Raw genomic sequence first — 20756 nt, forward strand, 5'->3', positions numbered from 1 at the left:
TAATGTTATAATGTAGTGTGTGTGCGAGTGCGTGCGCGTGTCTTGTCCCTAAAGATCTCAGTGGATGGTTTCAGGCAGCAGAAGTCTTCAATGACATGCCCACTCTGTCAGACAACTGTGTGCTGGTACATATGGAGCTACCGGACAACTAATTTAGGCTCTGGACAATAGTTGTTCTCTTTCTAGGGAGTAGTACCATCTTTTTTAACCACCATTGACTACCTGTGTATTTTGTGAGTGAATGAGTTAATGGACCTCTGCCTGTCACTGTCTGGTTTCCTCCAGTTGGAGCTAGACTCTAAGTATCACTCTCTGTCTGCCATCTCCCTATGGAACACGGCCCATCTCTCAGACTTTGTCCATCTCTGAGATGGACAACCTCACCAAGTTCAGAGTGGATGGTGAGTGTCTGTGAGTGTGTGTGCCACGACTCATGTTCCATATCTGTGTATAAGTTTTCATTGATTGTCTTGGCAACTATCGTTGTGGTGAGTCACGTTGCCGGGGTGATGTTTACAGGGAATCTGATTGGGTGACTAAGTGACAAGCTACACGCCTTATTTCATGTGATTGGTCTGTGACATCAAACCATGATGCAGCATCCAGCAGCATGGAGAGAAACATCTTGTGGGCCATGTTGTGGGTCAACTCTGGAACTTTGGAAATCCACACATTTTTGGCCTTATACAGTGCTGTATCTGGCACAGGTCACTGTTAACTGATCAGCCAATGATTATAGCTCTTCAGCCAAAGGAGATGGTCAGTTTGTTTCTGAAGATGTGATTAGTCAAGACAGATGGTTCAGGGGCATTATCAACACACACATAGTTTGTTATGGTGTGTGTTGTTCTGACAGTATATCTGTGTGTTCCTGTAGGTAGCAGTCAGAGCTCTGTGTCATAGCTCTCCAGGCCTCACTACACTCCATGCTGCTTACTGCCCCAGAATGACTGACGCCAGTCAAGTCTATGGGCGCCATCCAAAACCTGGTCTACCTCGACATCTCACACTGCAGTAGGTGTTTGTGTGTGTGTACTGTCTCTCTACTTTAGATTACATCCGGTTGCGTCACCTGACAGTGTGTGTGTATGAGTGCATGCTTGTTGCAGGGTGAATAATAGGCACAGTGATTCCATGACTTTAGGGTTCTCTGCCTCTAAACTGAGGGAGCTGAATCTGAGCAACTGCAGCCACATCAACTTATCTATCATGAGGGTGGCTCAGAGTACGGTCATACAAATACATTAACACACATATTACACACATGTACTGTACACGCATTGACTGACTGGCGTGATGTGTTTGTACTAGTTGCAGTGAGCTGAACCACCTGAGTGTGTCTGAAAGCCAATCTATTCTTGCTCCGAAAATGGAATCCGGAGGCTCCTCGTGGAGGGTTTGACGCAATTGCGGGGCCTCTGGAGGCTTGCAGAAGCTAAATTGAGCTCCGTACTGCATTGCCGCCCTCCCAAATTTTGTAACAATGCGTAGGCTCCATATAGCTCCGCATTGATTGATTGGCGGTAGGTCCTATATAAACAAACTCACTTCCTTGACAACTTCCACTTTTTCTGCAAAGTGCAAAAAGTGGGTTTGCTCTGACTTCTGTGGAGGCCGCATCGCAGTAAATGCTGTATGTCCAATGCAGAACTTGGATTAACCATGCAGAGCCTTTTACTGTGATAACATGTTTGATTCTGGTCTGGAATGGCACAGTAGCAGTTCCTCTCTCCTCCCTCTAGACATCAGTCAATGCAACATCATGGACTAGGTAATGCTTCCATAGCTTGCTGTATATGTGTGTAGAATTAGTTAGCCATGTCAAACACCCCCAAAAATTTACTCATGTTTCCAGGCCATGAGACTGCAGTGCTGAGCAGTGGGAGCACAGTAACAATGTAGCCCCCTACTAGTTTGGCTATGACTGCTGTATCCAATCAGATGATCCAACTAGAACAAGGACACCTACGAGGAAGACGAGCCAGCACCAAGTAGAAATAACAAAAATAGGAATTTGATAAAGGCCTGTGGAGAGGACTACAATTACACATGAGTACACAGTCCATGCAGACAAACAAAAACACCAGGACTGAGTTTATACAGTTTATATATACATTCCAACTACCAATTTAAGGTCAACCAAATCCCTACCATTCACTGCACCTTTAACTCAATGTCAAGCACCTGACTCGAATGACCAAAGATGAATAACCACAAAACAGATTATTTTTAGGCTAGGAAATATTGTTGAATTTTTAGCAGAACATCAATGCATTATATACATTTATGTAAAGCTTTTACATCAAAACATTTCAACTGAGTGGGAGAAAGGATCTAGATTTTTTATATGCATTACAACAGATTATTGAATTTCATTTACATCATACAGCAAAACAGTTTTGCATTGAAATATTCAAAAAACAAAATTGCCTCAATGATTTCATTGTCAGTGTTCATGTCAACACTTTTCCCAGTATTTTTTATTCACAGTAAATTAAACCCCCCCGTGAATAGTTTAAAATAAAAGGCAACAACAAACACTTGTAATTCTTTTACGAAGCATCCCAAAACATTTTGTACATTTTGCAGTTTCAACCCTACGGTCAGAAAGTCTTAAGAGTGAGGTTCTCCTGGTTTTGTCATAACAAACAAGACAATTATCTTCCTCAATAGTGTGTAATGAATTCTACTAGATGAAAAGCCAAAATGAATATACATCCTGCCATTAAAAGAAAGCTAAAACATTTACATTTCACATACTATCAAACTTTCTATTTTCGCATAGTATTTAAAACGCAAGCGTGGGTATTCAGAAACAGCCAATGATTGAACTAGCCTGGCTGCCACTAGATTCATGGGGCGTCAGGGTAGCCTAGTGGCTAGAGCGTTGGACTAGTAACCGAAAGGTTTCATGTTCAAATCCCCGAGCTGACAAGGTACAAATCTGTCGTTCTGACCCTAAACAGGCAGTTAACCCACTGTTCCTAGGCCGTCATTGAAAATAAGAATTTGTTCTTAACTGACTTGCCTAGTTGAATAAAGGTACATTTGATTTTATAAAATTATGCTTGAGCCATTTCATGATAACAGTTGGCTAAAGCAGAAACCTGATCGTGATCATGTTTTGCAACTGCATTTAGACACGTAATAAAGCCTAGTAGCCGTTGTCAATACTACAGATATGATTTTAACTTGATCATGAAATTCACCAAAAACTATTGATTAAGAACAGAAATCAATGAGATTTTATTTGGTTTAAATCTGCTCTCATGGGGTTCTCCGTCTGCATGTGTCAAGGCTCCCAGAGGGCGATTCATTTCATCGTATCACTGATCTGTCTCCCAGTTCCACATTGGCAACTTTCTCTTTTATTTTTCTTCTCCTCTCCTATGTCAGCTCAGCAGTAACCGAGAAAGACAACTGTGGTTGGACTCTGCCCAACAGTCACAGTCAATGAGATAGTTATGTCTACACTTCTTGTCCCTGAGGACTTAGTTCAGTAGGTAGAGAGGAAGTAGGTAGGACATTTTTGGAATGGGGCGTAGCAGTGAAGCCTCAGCTGCCCAGCTTCAGAGACTCAAACCAGCTCTGTGCCTTCAGGGTGATGGAGCCTCTGTCTGCCTGGGCCCTGATCCACTGGTCACCCTGGAGTTGCCCATTCATATGGCCTACAGGGAGAGCAGAATAAATGGAATCGGGTGGGTTTAGTAATAACAGTAGCAGTTGTGTACTATACTCACTGGGTGAGTAAACATAGTAGGAGTAAGTGTAACTCATTGGTGAGTTTAGTCCCAGTAGTATTTATAGGGATGACTGACCAGTGACAGTAGTCATGCTATCTTTGGAATCTCTCTCTGCTTGCTGAAGGACTATCTCTGGGCTGATCTCTACTGACATTCCACACAGCTGCACTCCTGCTCTTATAGAGGAGGGGACACGCACAGACACTGCACCTGAGAGAGGGAGGAAGAAGGAGGGGGGGGGGTAGAAAGCAAAAGGGAGAAAATAGTGATGGGAAGACAGTGACAGGAGAAGACTGGGTCAGAGGTGTAACATTGGAGAGAGAGAAAGAGTCAATTCAGAAGGATGACCAGATGTGGCTCATCCTATTGAGCATTCTATACCCAGTACATCCACCCAGAATGTTATGTTTACCTTGCTGAGAGTGGAGTTCTGCACTGCCATTGTCTCCTACATATGCATCAATGTTTCCACTCTTTGACGACACCTTCAGGTAGCCATTGTTAGAACCATCTGGCGAAACGTGTCAAAGTAAAAAAAAGAACGCTTAAAATCAGGTTAAAATAGCCTCAAACAAAATTTGACACAATCGGTTTTCAAATGTAGAACAGAGTATTGTTCCACTTACCTACAATTATATCTCCAGTCTCATTTCGCACTGTGGCATCGCCTGTATGACAAAGAAACTAAATGTGAGATGCTGATGTACCCAGAGAGCTCACAGGCTAATGGTTTCCATGTCCTCTAGAAGAACAGAGAGGCTGTCTATCTCAGGGGAAATCTCCATTAATTATGGCTGACTCATCCTCTTCTCGCCTCACTTTCTCTCTGTTAATTGCTCTTCCTGGTTGTTTTCTTTACCAGAGGTTCCTCTTCTTCTTTCACTCTACCGAACCTTGATTTATCTAAGCAGTGACTCACTCAGGCCATCCACAACTTGATCATCTTGTTTACACCAAGTTAGGGAAAGCATTTAAGTCTCTAGTCTAGTCTAATGGTAGTCACTAAACCAAAACAGTACTGACCAGGAAAAACTCTGTGCCTTAGATATAGCTGATAAACAGTGCCCAGGGTTTTTGCATGACATGTCACGTGTTCACTAAAAATTCAGGGCCCTAACTAAAAGTGCTGGCCAGTATTTGGCAGTATACAGTTGAAGTCGGAATTTAACATACACTTAGGTTGGAGTCATTAAAACTTGTTTTTCAACCACTCCACAAATGTTTTGTTAACAAACTATAGTTTTGGCAAGTTGGTTAGGACCAACTACTATCTACTTTATGCATGACACAAGTAATTTTTCCCAACAATTGTTTACAGGCAGATTATTTCACTTATAATTCACTGTATAACAATTCCAGTGGGTAAGAATTCACATACACTAAGTTGACTGTGCCTTTAAACAGCTTGGAATATTCCAGAAAATTATGTCATGGCTTTAGAAGCTTCTGATAGGCTAATTGACATAATTTGAGTCAATTGGAGGTGTACCTGTGGATGTATTTAAAGGCCGACCTTCAAACTCAGTGCCTCTTCGCTTGACATCATGGGAAAATCAAAATAAATCAGCCAAGACCACAGGAAAAATAATTGCAGACCTCCACAAGTCTGGTTCATCCTTGGGAGCAATTTCCAAACGCCTGAAGGTACCACGTTCATCTGTACAAACAATAGCACACAAGTATAAACACCATGGGACCACGCAGCCGCCATACCGCTCAGGAAGGAGACACATTCCGTCTCCTAGAGATGAACGTACTTTGGTGCGAAAAGTGCAAATCAATCCCAGAACAACAGCAAAGAACCTTGTGAAGATGCTGGAGGAGACAGGTACAAAAGTATCTGTATCCATAGTAAAACAAGTCCTATATCGACATAACCTGAAAGGCCGCTCAGCAAGGAAGGAGCCACTGCTCCAAAACCTCCATAAAAAATCCAGACTGTTTGCAACTGCACATGGGGAAAAATATCGTACTTTTTGGAGAAATGTCCTCTGGCCTGATGAAACAAAAATAGAACTGTTTGGTCATAATGACCATCGTTATGTTTGGAGGAAAAAGGGGGAGGCTTGCAAGCCCAAGAACACCATCCCAACCGTGAAGCACGAGGGTTGCATCATCATGTTGTGGGGGTGCTTTGCTGCAGGAGGGACTGGTGTACTTCACAAAATAGATGGCATCATGAGGCAGGAGAATGATGTGGATATATTGAAGCAACACCTCAAGACATCAGTCATAATATTGGTAGCAAATGGGTCTTCCAAATGGACAATGACCCAAGCATACTTCCAAAGTTGTGGCAAAATGGCTTAATGACAACAAAGTCAATGTATTGCAGTGGTCATCACAAAGACCTGACCTCAATCCCATAGAAAATTTGTGGGCAGAACTGAAAACGTGTGCGCGAGAAAGGAGGCCTACAATCCTGACTCAGTTACACCAGCTCTGTCAGGAGGAAGGGGATAAAATTCCCACAACTTATTGTGGGAAGCTTGTGGAAGGCTACCTGAAAGGCAATGCTACCAAATACTAATTGAGTGTATGCAAACTTCTGACCCACTGGGAATGTGATGAAAGAGAAAAAAGCTGAATAAATGATTCTCACTACTATTATTCTAACATTTCATATTCTTAAAATAAAGTGGTGATCCTAACTAACCTAAGACATGGAATGTTTTACAATGATTACATTTCAGGAATTGTGAAACTGAGTTTAAAAGTATTTGGCTAAGGTGTATGGAAACTTCCGACTTCAACTGTATATGACTAGGTATACAGTATTATATTGTGGCCAACATGTACAGTCCATTCGGAAAGTATTCATACCATTTGACTTTTTCCAAATATTGTTACGTTACAGCCTTATTCTAAAATGTATTACATTCATTTTTGTTCCTCAAATCTACACACAACATCCCGTAATGACAGTGAAAACAGGTCTTTAGAAATGCCTTATGTAAATAAGTATTCAGACCCTTTGCTATGAGACTCCAAATTGAGTGCAGGTGCATCCTGTTTCTATTGATCATCCTTGAGATGTTTCTACAACTTGGAGTCCACCTGTGGTAAATTTAAATGTATTTGGCGAAGGTGTATGGAAATGTCCGACTTCAACTGTATGTGTGAATTCAAACCGATATCACAACGACAAAGTATCCCACAAACCACTGTCATTGCCATTGACTCATAAAAGCCAAAGCTCTGGGGTGACAATGTTTCAAGTCTCATGAAGGCCATGTTACTATGCAATGCTAACTGTACCATCCACTATATGCGCAGCACTCCCCTCCTCACCATGTATGTGTCCCAGCTGTATCCTCCCTGAAGAGGACGATATGGAGGTGGACTCAGCGTAGATGGCTTTCACCTTCAGAGGGCCATGTTCTGTCGACACGTTCATAGTAGTACCCTGGATCTTCTTCACATTCACCGCCTACAGACACAGAGCACAGAAAGAGCTTATATCTAGTATTAACTGTAATACTCATACCATTCAACACAAATATACTTATATAAAATAAACATAATTGGGTAGGGTAGGTCTCAGAGTATAACAGCAGCTACTGTACACTGTGTCCAGATGTGCTGATGTCCACATTGCCATGGATGGTTCCCACCCCAGTGACGTTGCCCCCCTGGGACTGGACCTGCACCTGGTGACCCTGTAGAGTAGAATAGGAGATTTTTTACGATGGAAATATTTTTTGCTCTCCTCCCATTGCCCCCAAAACCCACACAAGAAAATGCATGCCCAAGCAATATCTAATCTCCCCCTAACCTTCTAGGCATAGCCACGGAAAGTAGGGGTGCTGAGGGTGAAGCACCCACTGACAAATCGAAATCAACCTTTTCACCTGTGAGTTCCAAATATCTCTAACGGTCATCCCAGCATGAGTTGTTTTATGCACGTGATGTCCGAAAGCAATCACGGTTACAAAATGTGATCATTGCGCTGCCTGCTAATTATATTTTTATCATGTTGTTTCTACTGTATGTATATATCTACGATAATGTATTTACTGTATTATTCACATGTTTTCAAGTACTGTGACAAATAATTCATTCTGATTATCGCTTAGATTGTAATGGACACCTATGATGCTAAAGGCTAGACTTGTAGCCTACATTTTCCGGTTTGCATGATTGTGTTATGCTGTCTCTACTTCTGTGAATGTCTGAACATTGCATCCAAAAAGAAACTGGTCACATTCAGAACATTTGTAAGGACTGTGTTTGTGCAAAATGTTTCTGTGAAAAAACAGTGTGGCCAGCTCAAACGCTGACTTGCGTCAATTGAAACTGGACACTCTAAATAAGCGTTCTAATCACACCGGTTTGAGCGTATGCTGCAATGGCAATAAATTAATAAAACCAAAAGCTTACCTTGACTTGGAAGAGTTCCAGTGTTGGATAGTCATAGCTAGCTAGCTAAAATAGCACCCCTCTATGTTTAAGTAGGCTAAACTAGCTAGCTGGATTGACTAAGTGAAAAGAAAAACACTATGAAATATAGCTAGCTCTCCCTTTTGCTTCTCCTTCATTTTTGAAGAAATTAATTTGTTCAATACTGTCTCTCTAGTCACCCAGAAGCGGCGCTCCTAGTGGCCAGGGACTTTAGCGCAGGCAAACTTAAATCAGTTTTACCAAATTTTTATCAGCATGTCACATGTGCAACCAGAGAAAAAAATCCTAGATTCAATCCATTATTTGGTGACGTGAATCTATTTAGTATATTTTTATCTAAAAAGCATAATTGTAATGTTTCTATTTTTATGAAATTCAGAGGAGGATGGTCCACCCCTTCCTCCTCAGAGGCTCCACTGCTTTACACACTCCACTGCTTTACACTTCAACCGATCGCTGCCCGCACCTGCCTGCCCGTCCAGCATCACCACTCTGGACTAGAGGTCGACCGATTAATCGGAATGGCCGATTAATTAGGGCCGATTTCAAGTTTTCATAACAATCGGAAATCGGTATTTTTTTCTACACCTTTATTTAATCTTTATTTAACTTGGCAAGTCAGTTAAGAACACATTCATATTTTCAATGACGGCCTAGAAACGGTGGGTAAACTGCCTCGTTCATGGGGCGGCAGGGTAGCCTAGTGGTTAGAGCGTTGGACTAGTAACCGGAAGGTTGCGAGTTCAAACCCCCGAGCTGACAAGGTACAAATCTGTCGTTCTGCCCCTGAACAGGCAGTTAACCCACTGTTCCCAGGCCGTCATTGAAAATAAGAATTTGTTCTTAACTGACTTGCCTGGCTAAATAAAGGTAAAAAAAAAAAAAAATAAAAAGAACGACAGATTTTCACCTTGTCAGCTCGGGGGATCCAATCTTGCAACCTTACAGTTAACTAGTCCAACGCAATAACGACCTGCCTCTCTCTCGTTGCACTCCACAAGGAGTTTACGCCTGTTACGCAAATGCAGTAAGCCAAGGTAAGTTGCTAGCTAGCATTAAACTTATCTTATAAAAAACAAGCAAGCATAATCACTGTTAACTACACATGGTTGATGATATTACTAGATATTATCTAGCGTGTCCTGCGTTGCATATAATCTGACTGAGCATACAAGTATCTAAGTATCTGACTGAGGCGGTGGTAGGCAGAAGCAGGCGCGTAAACATTCATTCAAACAGCACTCTCGTGCGTTTTGCCAGCAGCTCTTCGTTGTGCGCCAAGCATTGCGCTGTTTATGACTTCAAGCCTATCAACTCCCGAGATGAGGCTGGCTAGTAAAATGGCTGGCTAGTTAGCGTGCGCTAATAGCGTTTCAAACTTCACTCGCTCTGAGCCTTGGGGTGGTTGTTTCCCTTGCTCTGCATCGATGTGGTGGCTGTTGTCGTTGTGTTGCTGGTTCGAGCCCAGGGAGGAGCGAGGAGAGGGACGGAAGCTATACTAATACACTGGCAATACTAAAATGACTATAAGAACATCCAATAGTCAACAGTTAATTAAATAGAAATGGTATAGAGGGGAATAGTCCTATAATTCCTATAATAACTACAACCTAAAACTTCTTACCTGGGAATATTGAAGACTCATGTTAAAAGGAACCACCAGCTTTCATATGTTCTCATGTTCTGAGCAAGGAACTGAAACGTTAGCTTTTTTACATGGTGAAATAAAATAAATAAATAAAATCTCTACTTGCACATTCATCTTCTGCACATCTACCATTCCCGTGTTTAATTGGTATATTGTAATTACTTCGCCACCATGGCCTATTTATTGCCTTATCTTACCTCATTTGCACACATTGTATATCAACTTTTTCTAACTGTATTATTGACTGTATGTTTGTTTATTCCATGTGTAACTGTTGTTGTATGTGTCAAACTGCTTTGCTTCATCTTGGCCAGGTCGCAGTTGTAAATGAGAACTTGCTCTCAACTAGCCTACCTGGTTAAATAAAGGTGAAATAAAATAAAATGAAAGCTGTGGATGTAAACGTGGTTAATATAATGTTTGGATTCAGTCTCGTGTCAGGTGAACCTATTGTGTCCTCACCTTTTGGTCTAATAATTTTCTCATAATCTCCAAACTGTTTCTTTTCAATTGCTACCATGTTTTCCTATATGCTTTATATATTTATTCTGTATTCACTTGCTTTGGCAATGTAAACATGTGTTTCCCATGCCAATAAAGCCCTTTGAATAAGAATTGAAGGGGCTGCTGGGCCATTATAACAGATGTGGCTGTAGTTTTAGTCAAACTATAACCTTATTCATATTTCACTTGACTGTACAGACTTTAATCATATTCATATTTACCTTGACTGAGTGCAGCACACAATTCCCCCTCTCTGTCTGCACCCTGCAGGTATCACACTCCATCTTCTGGACATGCACGTTGCCCTCTCCTTGAGTGGTGATGTAAAGGTCTGACACACACACACACACACGTGTTTTCACTCACCGTTTTGCTGTCTTATCTAACTAAATCACTGGTTGTATAAGAGGGAGGGGAAGTGCTTGGCTTGGGGTCATCATATTAATAATGTAATCATGAGCATCAGCTGACAGTCTGATCCTAGTACAGTTAGTACACCTAGAGCCATTCTCTTAATGGACTTATTTAATTCATGAAGCAGACAGTGGCTCTAAACTCGTGATTCAACTTCACAAACCAAAACACTCACCGCTTTTGATGGGAGCGGTCAGCTCCACTGACACGTTGCTGTTTTTGACCTCGGACAAGATGGACAGTTCCTTGTTTTGGTCATCATAGTGCACCTGGAAGTTGTCTAGTTGGACAGCTTGATCTGCGCTGGTGCCATGAATGGTGATGAAGGCCCGGTTCGCCTCGGGGAAAGCGTGCGGGTCCAGAGGTCGTACGGAGATGTTACATTGGAGCTGAACCCGTACTTTGCTGAAGGGGTTAACAACAAGAGTCCACTGCTTCAAGGGTTTGCTCGCCTCTTTCTTGGTTGAAGAGCGGGGCGAGGTCGAGAACGCCTTCAGAATCAACAAGGAAGAGTCTTGGAGGTTATTTGGACACGCTGCCAGAGACCTCCAGCATAGAAGTCCGAGACTTATACGTTGGTTCGCGGAACAACAAAACATCACGGTCACAGATCATAAACAGTCTTGAAAAGACTTAAACATTTGCACCAGGGCTCCTTTATTGCGGCGCGGAACTCCGTTGCGTTACGCTCCACGTCCTACGGGAAGACAATACTTTTGGCCAAAGGATGATGAAACAAGTTCCTTAGGTGATATTCTAACCAAATACAGGTTTAGAACCACTGTGTTTTTGCCCTGTCCAAAAATAAACCAGCCTCGTCATTCACTGTCAGCGTCTAAGTACTTCCGGGTGAGGGAATTTTTGAAAATGTCTAAATAAAAGTCCCCCACGTAATAGTAGAAAACTGTAATTAACCTGTATTTATCATACAATATTAAATATAATTGTCTAAACATTAACAATGATTCATATTTAAGTGACATTTATATTTCCCCCCCAAAGTTAAACAAATGCCCCCAATGCAATACACTGTAGGCCTATAAATTACACATTGGCTTGTAGAGAAAAAAGTATTCTATGTGCCACTGTAAAAGGAGGGTTGGGAAAACTCTGTCGAGTCTGTAGCACAGGTGGTTGGTGGAACCTTAATTGGGGAGGACGGGCTCGTGGTAATGGTTGGAGCAGAATCGGTGGAATGGTGTCAAACACATGGTTTCTACGTGTTTGATGCCATTCCATAAGTGCAGTTCCAGACATTATTATGAGTCGTCTTCCCCTCAGCAGCCTCCACTGGTGTAAAATCTATATATGGTCTTATTTCATGGGGTCTAAATACCCAGCAACACTTTATACTCCACCCCAATGCAATAATACACTGTAGGTCTATAAAATGTTTTTTTAGCTTACCCTGTTTGCTTCCAGTGTGAAATAAAATGCCATTCCATACTAGACTTTCATGAACTCATGCCTTGCCCTAATGGAGGTGCCAAATACTAATTATTAGCAGGTGATTAGTTACTTCAAAGACACAATGTAGGACTGACATACTAACCTAGATTAAGGATGAGCCAGTTGCTCCTTCTACACATTTTAGTCATTTAGCAGATGCTCTTATCCAGAACCATTTACAGTAGTAGTGAGAGCATACATTTTCGTACTGGTCCCCCATGGAAATCAAGCCCACAACCCTGGCATTGCAAGCACCCTGCTCTATTAACTGAGCCACACGGGACTACACATTAAAATCAACACAAGGCCAGCCTTGATCTGTACCAAAAAATGTATCTTGGCCCGACGTGTAAAGTATTTTTGAGGCCATATCCTAGTAAAATCATATTGCTATACTTTTATATTATCTCAAATATTCATTGCCTTCCAACGATTCTGTTAAATCCACATTGGTCTCAATGCAGTGTTTTGGTTGTTATTTGTACATTTTTTGTCACTATTACTGTTTGTGTATGGAGGTCTATGTGTTGTTAATTTAATAGGTCTAAATGAGTTGGAGTCAAATTGAAGTCAATAAATTCTGGAAGTAATTTTAAATTAGAAAATGGAGAGAAAAAATAGCTTCTTGACTTTAAATAGCTTTCCTTATCAGCTTATTTAGAAGAAAATGAAAATAAACAACCTTCAATTCAAATTGGCCCCAACCCTGAGGCCTAAATCCAGCACTCAAATGAGATGAGGATCGCACTGCACTCAATGCATTACAGATCCATAGGCTATCCAATTCACATTAATTTACAGTTGAACTCCATGTTCAAGTAGGTATAGTTATCAATAGTGTGTTTCTTTGTTGTTATTGTTAGTCATTAAAAATGTATGGGCCTCTTGTGTTTTCTTGTGAGACATTAGTATATGTGCATTGGACACTAATCAAAACCCTTACTTTATGAAAGGGCTGTTGGACACACTTTTCAAAAACGTTCTCCATGTAAAACAAACTTGGTCTGACCTTTGACAGGAAATGTACAGAGGTTTTCTGCATCATACAAGTCAAAACCAAGACGGAATAAGTACAGCAATTAGTGAGGTAATGTTCAAAATCATAGTTTTTTTTCTTGATGATACAAAACATAGAATTGACGAGTGCATTGTCAAAATCTATACTCTGCATAAAGCTATCCAGAGAAACATATGTGAGAAAACCTAACTTAGAAATCCCAAAAGGCAACGCAACCCGAGGAAAGCTGTGAGAAAAGGGAAAAAAAAATCACCAAAGCATCTCTGTAGGTCTTTTCAAATGATTCCAGCTATAAGTTCTGAATCATTCAGTCTTAATGAAAAAGACAGGGATGAACAATGATCAGAATTTACTGTGTAATGTGCCAAATCTGGTCAATAGGTTGACATTTCAGCAGGATTTCTTGAACGATACAAGATAACAATATGTAGATTTGCAAACAGGGCTTCAAACTGTTAGTTCAACTCATCCTTGCATCATTGTTATATCTCAGGATAGTGAATTCTACCGTCAAACATTTTGACCCACAATCCATGACAAAATGTTCAGATATTAAATAAGAACTTTGCTGCTCTCTTGTTGTCTGCAGTACAAAGGCCTGGACACATCTAGATTTGACGTATCAATTACTCCTGGTTAAAATAGTTGGCCATTTAAACAGTGATCAGTGCTATGCATACTGATAGCTGTGAAACTTGCAAAAACAGCATCTCACACAATGAGAATTACTTCAGCTACATTTTTCAGGTTAGTCTAAATACAGACACACCATTGCTATATATTATATTCAGGCAATTAATCACTAAAGGGGGTGCACACACAAAATGCAGTCAATGTGATGGTGTATTGATTAGACAGACTGTTTGGACCACCACACCAGATATTCTTGTTATGTCTGTGCCCCGTGTAGCAGAAAATGGTAGAAAAAGACTAACGTCTACTCCTGCTCCACCACTTGACGTCTCTGGTCTACTAACCACCGGTCCTGGCAACCCATCACTGCGTATACCTGGCAACCCTCATTACGCACACCTGTGCCTCATCATTTGGCACACCTGGACCTGATCACTTCCCTGATTACTCCCCCTAATATATATATATATATATATATATATATAGCATATATATATAGCACTCCATTGTCATTTCCCATCAGGCGTTATTGTCTCTGTTTATGTTCTCATGTTTAGACGTTGTGCTTGGTTGTGTATCATTATGGAACATTTTATAAAATTTAACACAACTGCTTCCTAACGACCTGCATCTTCATTACAGAATAACACCTCACCTCATGGAAGCAGCAGTTGATCAAGGCATCTCCCAGATGGTCAGCGAACAGGAAGACCTACTTCGCCAACAACACGACCAGCTGGCTCAACTGGTGAAGGCTATTGGCGAGGTGTATCATCGTTGCCCAAGAGGCTGGGATACTGTTGAGCCAGTATCCCAGCCCATCCAGCAGTCTGTCCAGGTCAGCTCTGTTCAGGGGGGTCTTCGATCATCCACCAGAGATGGAGGTGAGTGCTTACTCCACCTACGGCAGGAAGGCCAGACCTCTGTGGATTACACCCTCATCTTCAGGACAGTGGCAGCATCCTGCAGATGGACTGAGCTGGCACTCCGCACCCTATTCCAAAGAGGGTTGCGCGAGGAAATCCAGACGGTGTTGGCGTGCTGAGATCTCTCCTTGGACGCACTTATCGTGATGGCCATCCATCTAGATAACCTTCTGCGGTAGCGGTATGTACCACCACCTCTCTTCATTGACCAATCAGTCAGAGACTGAACCCATGGAAGTAGGGGCCCCTCGCCTACCTGTGGCTGAGCGACACTGTCGGAGACAGCTGGGGATCTGTCCCTATTGCGGACAGGAGGGGCACCAGCTTCAGCAGTGTCTGATATGTCCCAACCCGGGGTCCACAAGAGTAGAGGGACGGTCCCGTGATCATCCGTCTCCTGGGTTTGGCGTGAGTATTCCACCATCCTAACTTTCCGCCAAACCCTTTCTAGAATCCATATCACTAGCCGGCTGTCCCTCAAATGTTGTCAACTGCTCTAGTGGGCCGCGGGGAATTTCATTGAACAGGCCCTTGCAGCCTCACTGAACATCCCCTCATATCTGCTCTCAATTTCCGGTTCAAGCGTTGGCTGGACAACCACTTGGATCATGTAATGTCACACTCACTCACCCTCACTGTGGGACCTATGCACCAGGATAGCCTTCCCTTCCTCATCACCACACCCACGCACAGTCATCCTCGGCCTCCCGTGGCTTCAACTTCATAACCCCACCATCTCCTGATCGAGGATGAGAATCACCGCCTGGGCACCAGGATGCCGGTTGACCTGCTTTCCCTCACCTTGTGGTTCCACTTCTGAGAGCCGGGTAGCGGCCACCAGCCTATCCCGCCTTTACTGTTGGCCCCGTGTTTTGGGACGTGGATGTGGACATCCGCCAGGCTCTGGAGAGGGAAACCGCGACCTCTACCTGCCGTCCTGAAAGCATCTACATCCCCCTCGGAGGTAAGGAATAGGCTATTGACTTGGGCGCACACATCCCATACTGGACACCCAGGTTTCACTCACACTATTCACTCCATCTCTGAGAAATACTGGTGGCCCACCTTGGCGCAGGCCACGGCCCACTAGATAAACTCATGTTCCGTATGTGCCCAGACAAAATCCCCCTGGCATGCTCTAGCAGGGAAGCTCCCTTCCCGTGCCTCAGCATCCCTGATCTCATCTGTCCATTGACTTTGTTACTGATTCACACTCAACGTCAACAAAACTAAGGAGATGATTGTGGACTTCAGGAAACAGCAGAGGGAACACCCCCCTATCCACATCAATGGAACAGTAGTGGAGAGGGTAGCAAGTTTTAAGTTCCTCGGCATACACATCACAGACAAACTGAATTGGTCCACTCACACAGACAGCATCGTGAAGAAGGCGCAGCAGCGCCTCTTCAACCTCAGGAGGCTGAAGAAATTCGGCTTGTCACCAAAAGCACTCACAAACTTCTACAGATGCACAATCGAGAGCATCCTGGCGGGCTGTATCACCGCCTGGTATGGCAACTGCACCGCCCTCAACCGTAAGGCTCTCCAGAGGGTAGTGAGGTCTGCACAACGCATCACCGGGGGCAAACTACCTGCCCTCCAGGACACCTACACCACCCGATGTCACAGGAAGGCCATAAAGATCATCAAGGACATCAACCACCCGAGCCACTGCCTGTTCACCCCGCTATCATCCAGAAGGCGAGGTCAGTACAGGTGCATCAAAGCTGGGACCGAGAGACTGAAAAACAGCTTCTATCTCAAGGCCATCAGACTGTTAAACAGCCACCACTAACACTGAGTGGCTGCTGCCAACACACTGACACTGACTCAACTCCAGCCACTTTAATAATGGGAATTGATGGGAAATGATGTAAATATATCACTAGCCACTTTAAACAATGCTACCTTATATAATGTTACTTACCCTACATTATTCATCTCATATGCATACGTATATACTGTACTCTATATCATCGACTGTATCCTTATGTAATACATGTATCACTAGCCACTTTAAACTATGCCACTGTTTACATACTCATCTCATTTGTACATACTGTACTCGATACCATCTACTGTATCTTGCCTATGCTGCTCTGTACCATCACTCATTCATATATCCTTATGTACATATTCTTTATCCCCTTACACTGTGTACAAGACAGTAGTTTTGGAATTGTTAGTTAGATTACTTGTTATTACTGCATTGTCGGAACTAGAAGCACAAGCATTTCGCTACACTCGCATTAACATCTGCTAACCATGTGTATGTGACAAATAAAATTTGATTTGATTTGATCTCCCCTCTGATGGTTTCACCACCATTCTGGTGGTTGTAGACAGATTTTCTAAATCATGACTGTTTATTTCTCTCTCTGGTCTCCCTACCGCTCTCCAGGTCGCTAAGGCACTGTTCCAGCAGGTCTTCCGACACTGGCCTTCTGGAGGACATTGTCTCCGACCGTGGCCCCCAATTCATGTCACAGGTATGTAGGGCTTTCATGGAGAAACTGGGGGTCACAGTCAGCCTCACTTCCAGGTACCGGCCTCAGTCCAACGAGCAGGTGGCGAGGACAAATCAGGAGCTGGGGAGGGTCCTGAGGAGTCAAGGGGGAGTGGGCCCGACTGCATCCCTGGGTGGAATACGCCCAGAATTCATTACATCACTCCTCCACCGGGCTTACTCCCTTCCAGTGTGTCCTGGGTTATCAGCCAGCCCTGGCTCCGTTGACTCTGAGCCAGACTGGACCTACTCACTGTCACAGTCATACTCTGGACCTAGTTTTGTCCACTGGAATAAATGTTGTGGATCTTAATGTTGTTTCTCATAATCCTGGACTATCGGACCACCATTTTATTACGTTTGCAATTGCAAGAAATAATCTGCTCAGACCATAACCAAGGAGCATCAAAAGTCGTGCTATAAATTCCCAGATAACACAAAGATTCCTTGATGCCCTTCCAGACTCCATCTGCCTACCCAAGGACGTCAGAGGACAAAAATCAGTTAAACACCCAACTGAGGAACTCAATTTAACCTTGCGCAATACCCTAGATGCAGTTGCACCCCTAAAAACATTTGTCATAAGAAACTAGCTCCCTGGTATACAGTAAATACCCGAGCTCTGAAGCAAGCTTCCAGAAAATTGGAACGGAAATGGCGCCACACCAAACTGGAAGTCTTCCGACTAGCTTGGAAAGACAGTACCGTGCAGTATCGAAGAGCAGCAGTGAGGGCTCTATCATCCTATTTTTCCAACTTAATTGAGGAAAATAAGAACAATCCTAAATGTATTTTTGATACTGTCGCAAAGCTAACTAAAAAGCAGCATTCCCCAAGTGAGGATGGCTTTCACTTCAGCAATAATAAATTAATGAACTTCTTTGAGGAAAAGATCATGATCATTAGAAAGCAAATTACGGACTCCTCTTTAAATCTGCGTATTCCTTCAAAGCTCAGTTGTATATTATATGTACAAATATATTTTTATTTGTTTAACACTTTTCTGGTTACTACATAATTTCATATGTGTTATTTCATAGTTTTGATGTCTTCACTATTATTCTACAACGTAGAAAATAGTAAAAATAAAGAAAAACCCTTGAATGAGTAGGTGTGTCCAAACTTCTATTTCCAATATAGTCACATTTTCAGACAAACTAATTTGTGAAATGGTATACATGTCATGAAAAGCTTTGGCATGTAAACTGCACTGAGACATCAAAGTTGTCAGTGGGCTGTAGTTTAGAATTACTCAACAAATTGCTGCACAAAGACACATTTTGTCATGTTGCATATGACTGGATAAGTAGAGTAGAGGTTCTCCACTTTGGTCTCAAAAAGTAATTCATTAATGCACTGTCTAATGCAAGGAATGTGAATTTCTCTCAATGTAAAGACATTCCTAAGCCAACTCAGAGAACTGTCTTCACTAACTGCTGAGAATTTTGATTCAATAAGCAATGGAAAATGGTTCAGTGATAAGAATTTATGTGTTGCTTGATCTTGTAAACTCTTATTTGGAGGATCACTTTGAGTTGATGTGCCCCACTTATTTTGTTAGCCAACAATTACAGAATCTCTGTTCTGAGAGGATAGATGTTTTGCCTAAGGTACCTAGAATAACATGCAATTGGCAATGTTTGAGGCAGAGGTCCTCTGTCCAGTGTCTGTTCTTTTGCCCATCTTAATATTTTATTTTTATTGGCCAGTCTGAGATATGGTTTTTCTTTGCGACTCTGCCTAGAAGGCCAGCATCCCGGAGTCGCCTCTGTTGACATTGAGACTGGTGTTTTGCGGGTACTATTTAATGAAGCTGCCAGTTGAGGACTTGTGAGGTGTATGTTTCTCAAACTAGACAATCTAATGTACTTGTCCTCTTGCTCAGTTGTGCACTGGGGCCTCCCACTCCTCTTTCCATTCTGGTTAGAACCAGTTTGCGCTGTTCTGTGAAGGGAGTAGTACACAGCGTTGTACGTGATCTTCAGTTTCTTGGCAATTTCCCACATGGAATAGCGTTCATTTCTCAGAACAAGAATAAACTGACGAGTTTCAGAAGAGTGTTGTTTCTAGCCATTAATATCGTTGCATGTCTCATCCATGGCCAGAAGGAGGATGGCATGCTCATGGAGATGTCGATCGTACACCTTTCACCTCCATACTGAAACAAAATACTCAATAGGTTTGAGGAAAGGAGAGTATGTGGGCTGGTATAGGGTCATGAATCGGGGATGGGCCCAACACCATGCCTGAACCAATTCAGCATGGTGTAACCTGGCATTGTCGAGCACAATGACATAGGTGACCCCTTCACCTTGCCTGCCTGCTCAATTTTATTGAGAAACACAATGAGGTGTGCAGCATTGTATGGTCCAAGTAATGGCCTACCACACCATCTTCAGAGAAGGCTGCGCGCATATAGATGTTTCCCCCACGTTTTACAGGCACTTGGACAGTCGCCCGTTGGCCGATGAGGATCCGCCCAAGGTGCCGGGTTTTGGCCAGGTTGAAGCCCACTTCAACAACAAAGATATACTTGTGATGGTTCACAGCAGCATCAAGCACCATCATCCTCTACATTTTTTGGGGAGTTAGTTATTTTTACAGTATAGTTCCAATATAATATTGAAGTAGCATGTGCATCAAATAATAACAATAATACTAGTATATAGTGCTGTACCTGAACATACTTGACCCACAGTTGTTTTACCCTATTGTTAATTCTTTCAAAAGGCAACAGGTAAATGTATTTCATGATGGAACACACATTGGCAAAGGTGACATCGTTCTCCTCAATAGCCTACTTTATTTTGGACAGCCGTATGTCATTCCTGGCCCTCACCATTTCCACCACTGTCCAGTCCTGCTGGTCGGTCAGCACACAGCCACCACCATGTGTTCTCCTGTCAATTCTGAGGGTAGTATAGAGTATACTGTAACATGTTTAGTGAATTTACATGCATTACAATATGTAATTTACTGTAAATGTAATGATAATGCATAATGTATATCCTGCAGACTTACCGGTTTTCTTGGCGAAATGTTCTCATGATCGAATTGACAGTTGATATTTTCAGATTGGTGTGAACTAATCTGTCAGCCTCTTACCACATGGTCAACGACGATGTCCCGGACTTCATTAGATACAACCTGCCGTCTGCCCAGTGGTGGAAAAAGTACTCAATTGTCATACTTGAGTAAAAGTAAAGATACCTTTTTGAAAATGACTCAAGTGAAGTCACCCAGCATAATACTTCTTTAGTAAAAGTCTAAAAGTATTTGGTTTTAAATATACTTAAGTATCAAAAGGAAATGGAATGGCGGCCTCCCGGGTGGCGCAATGGTCTGGTGCTGTGCCACCAGAGACTCTGGGTTCGAGCCCAGGTTCTGTCGCAGCCGGCCGCGACCGGGGGATCCATGGGGCGACGCACAATTGGCCTAGCGTCATCCGGGTTAGGGAGGGTTTGGCCGGTAGGGATATCCTTGTCTCATCGCGCACTAGCGACTCCTGTGGTGG

General features: G+C 42.7%; 1 protein-coding gene across 1 annotated transcript; it reads right to left on the reverse strand.

Annotated features, from left to right (window-relative positions):
• Window positions 1-2053: 2053 nt before the first annotated feature.
• LOC139406524 (family with sequence similarity 185 member A) lies at window positions 2054-11556 on the reverse strand. Its single transcript, XM_071149201.1, has 8 exons — window positions 10886-11556; window positions 10518-10627; window positions 7310-7402; window positions 7035-7173; window positions 4370-4411; window positions 4156-4254; window positions 3819-3953; window positions 2054-3668 (listed from the first exon to the last, which is right to left on the reverse strand). The coding sequence occupies exons 1-8, from the start codon at window positions 11307-11309 to the stop codon at window positions 3556-3558; spliced, it is 1155 nt and encodes a 384-aa protein (XP_071005302.1). The 5' UTR covers window positions 11310-11556; the 3' UTR covers window positions 2054-3555.
• Between the last annotated feature and the right edge of the window lie 9200 nt (window positions 11557-20756).

Source organism: Oncorhynchus clarkii, chromosome 1 (assembly GCF_045791955.1).
Source record: "Oncorhynchus clarkii lewisi isolate Uvic-CL-2024 chromosome 1, UVic_Ocla_1.0, whole genome shotgun sequence".
NCBI classification, from domain to species: domain Eukaryota; kingdom Metazoa; phylum Chordata; class Actinopteri; order Salmoniformes; family Salmonidae; genus Oncorhynchus; species Oncorhynchus clarkii.

What these genes read in the sequence shown, in the direction of transcription:
- LOC139406524 (XM_071149201.1), bottom strand. Translation starts at nt 11,309, where the DNA reads ATGTTTTGTTGTTCCGCGAACCAACGTATAAGTCTCGGACTTCTATGC. An exon ending in ACAGCTGGGACACATACATG is followed by an intron (nt 4,412 to 7,034) that starts GTGAGGAGGGGA and finishes TTTGTCATACAG; the next exon opens with GCGATGCCACAGTGCGAAAT. An exon ending in AGAACTCCACTCTCAGCAAG is followed by an intron (nt 3,954 to 4,155) that starts GTAAACATAACA and finishes TCCCTCTCTCAG; the next exon opens with GTGCAGTGTCTGTGCGTGTC.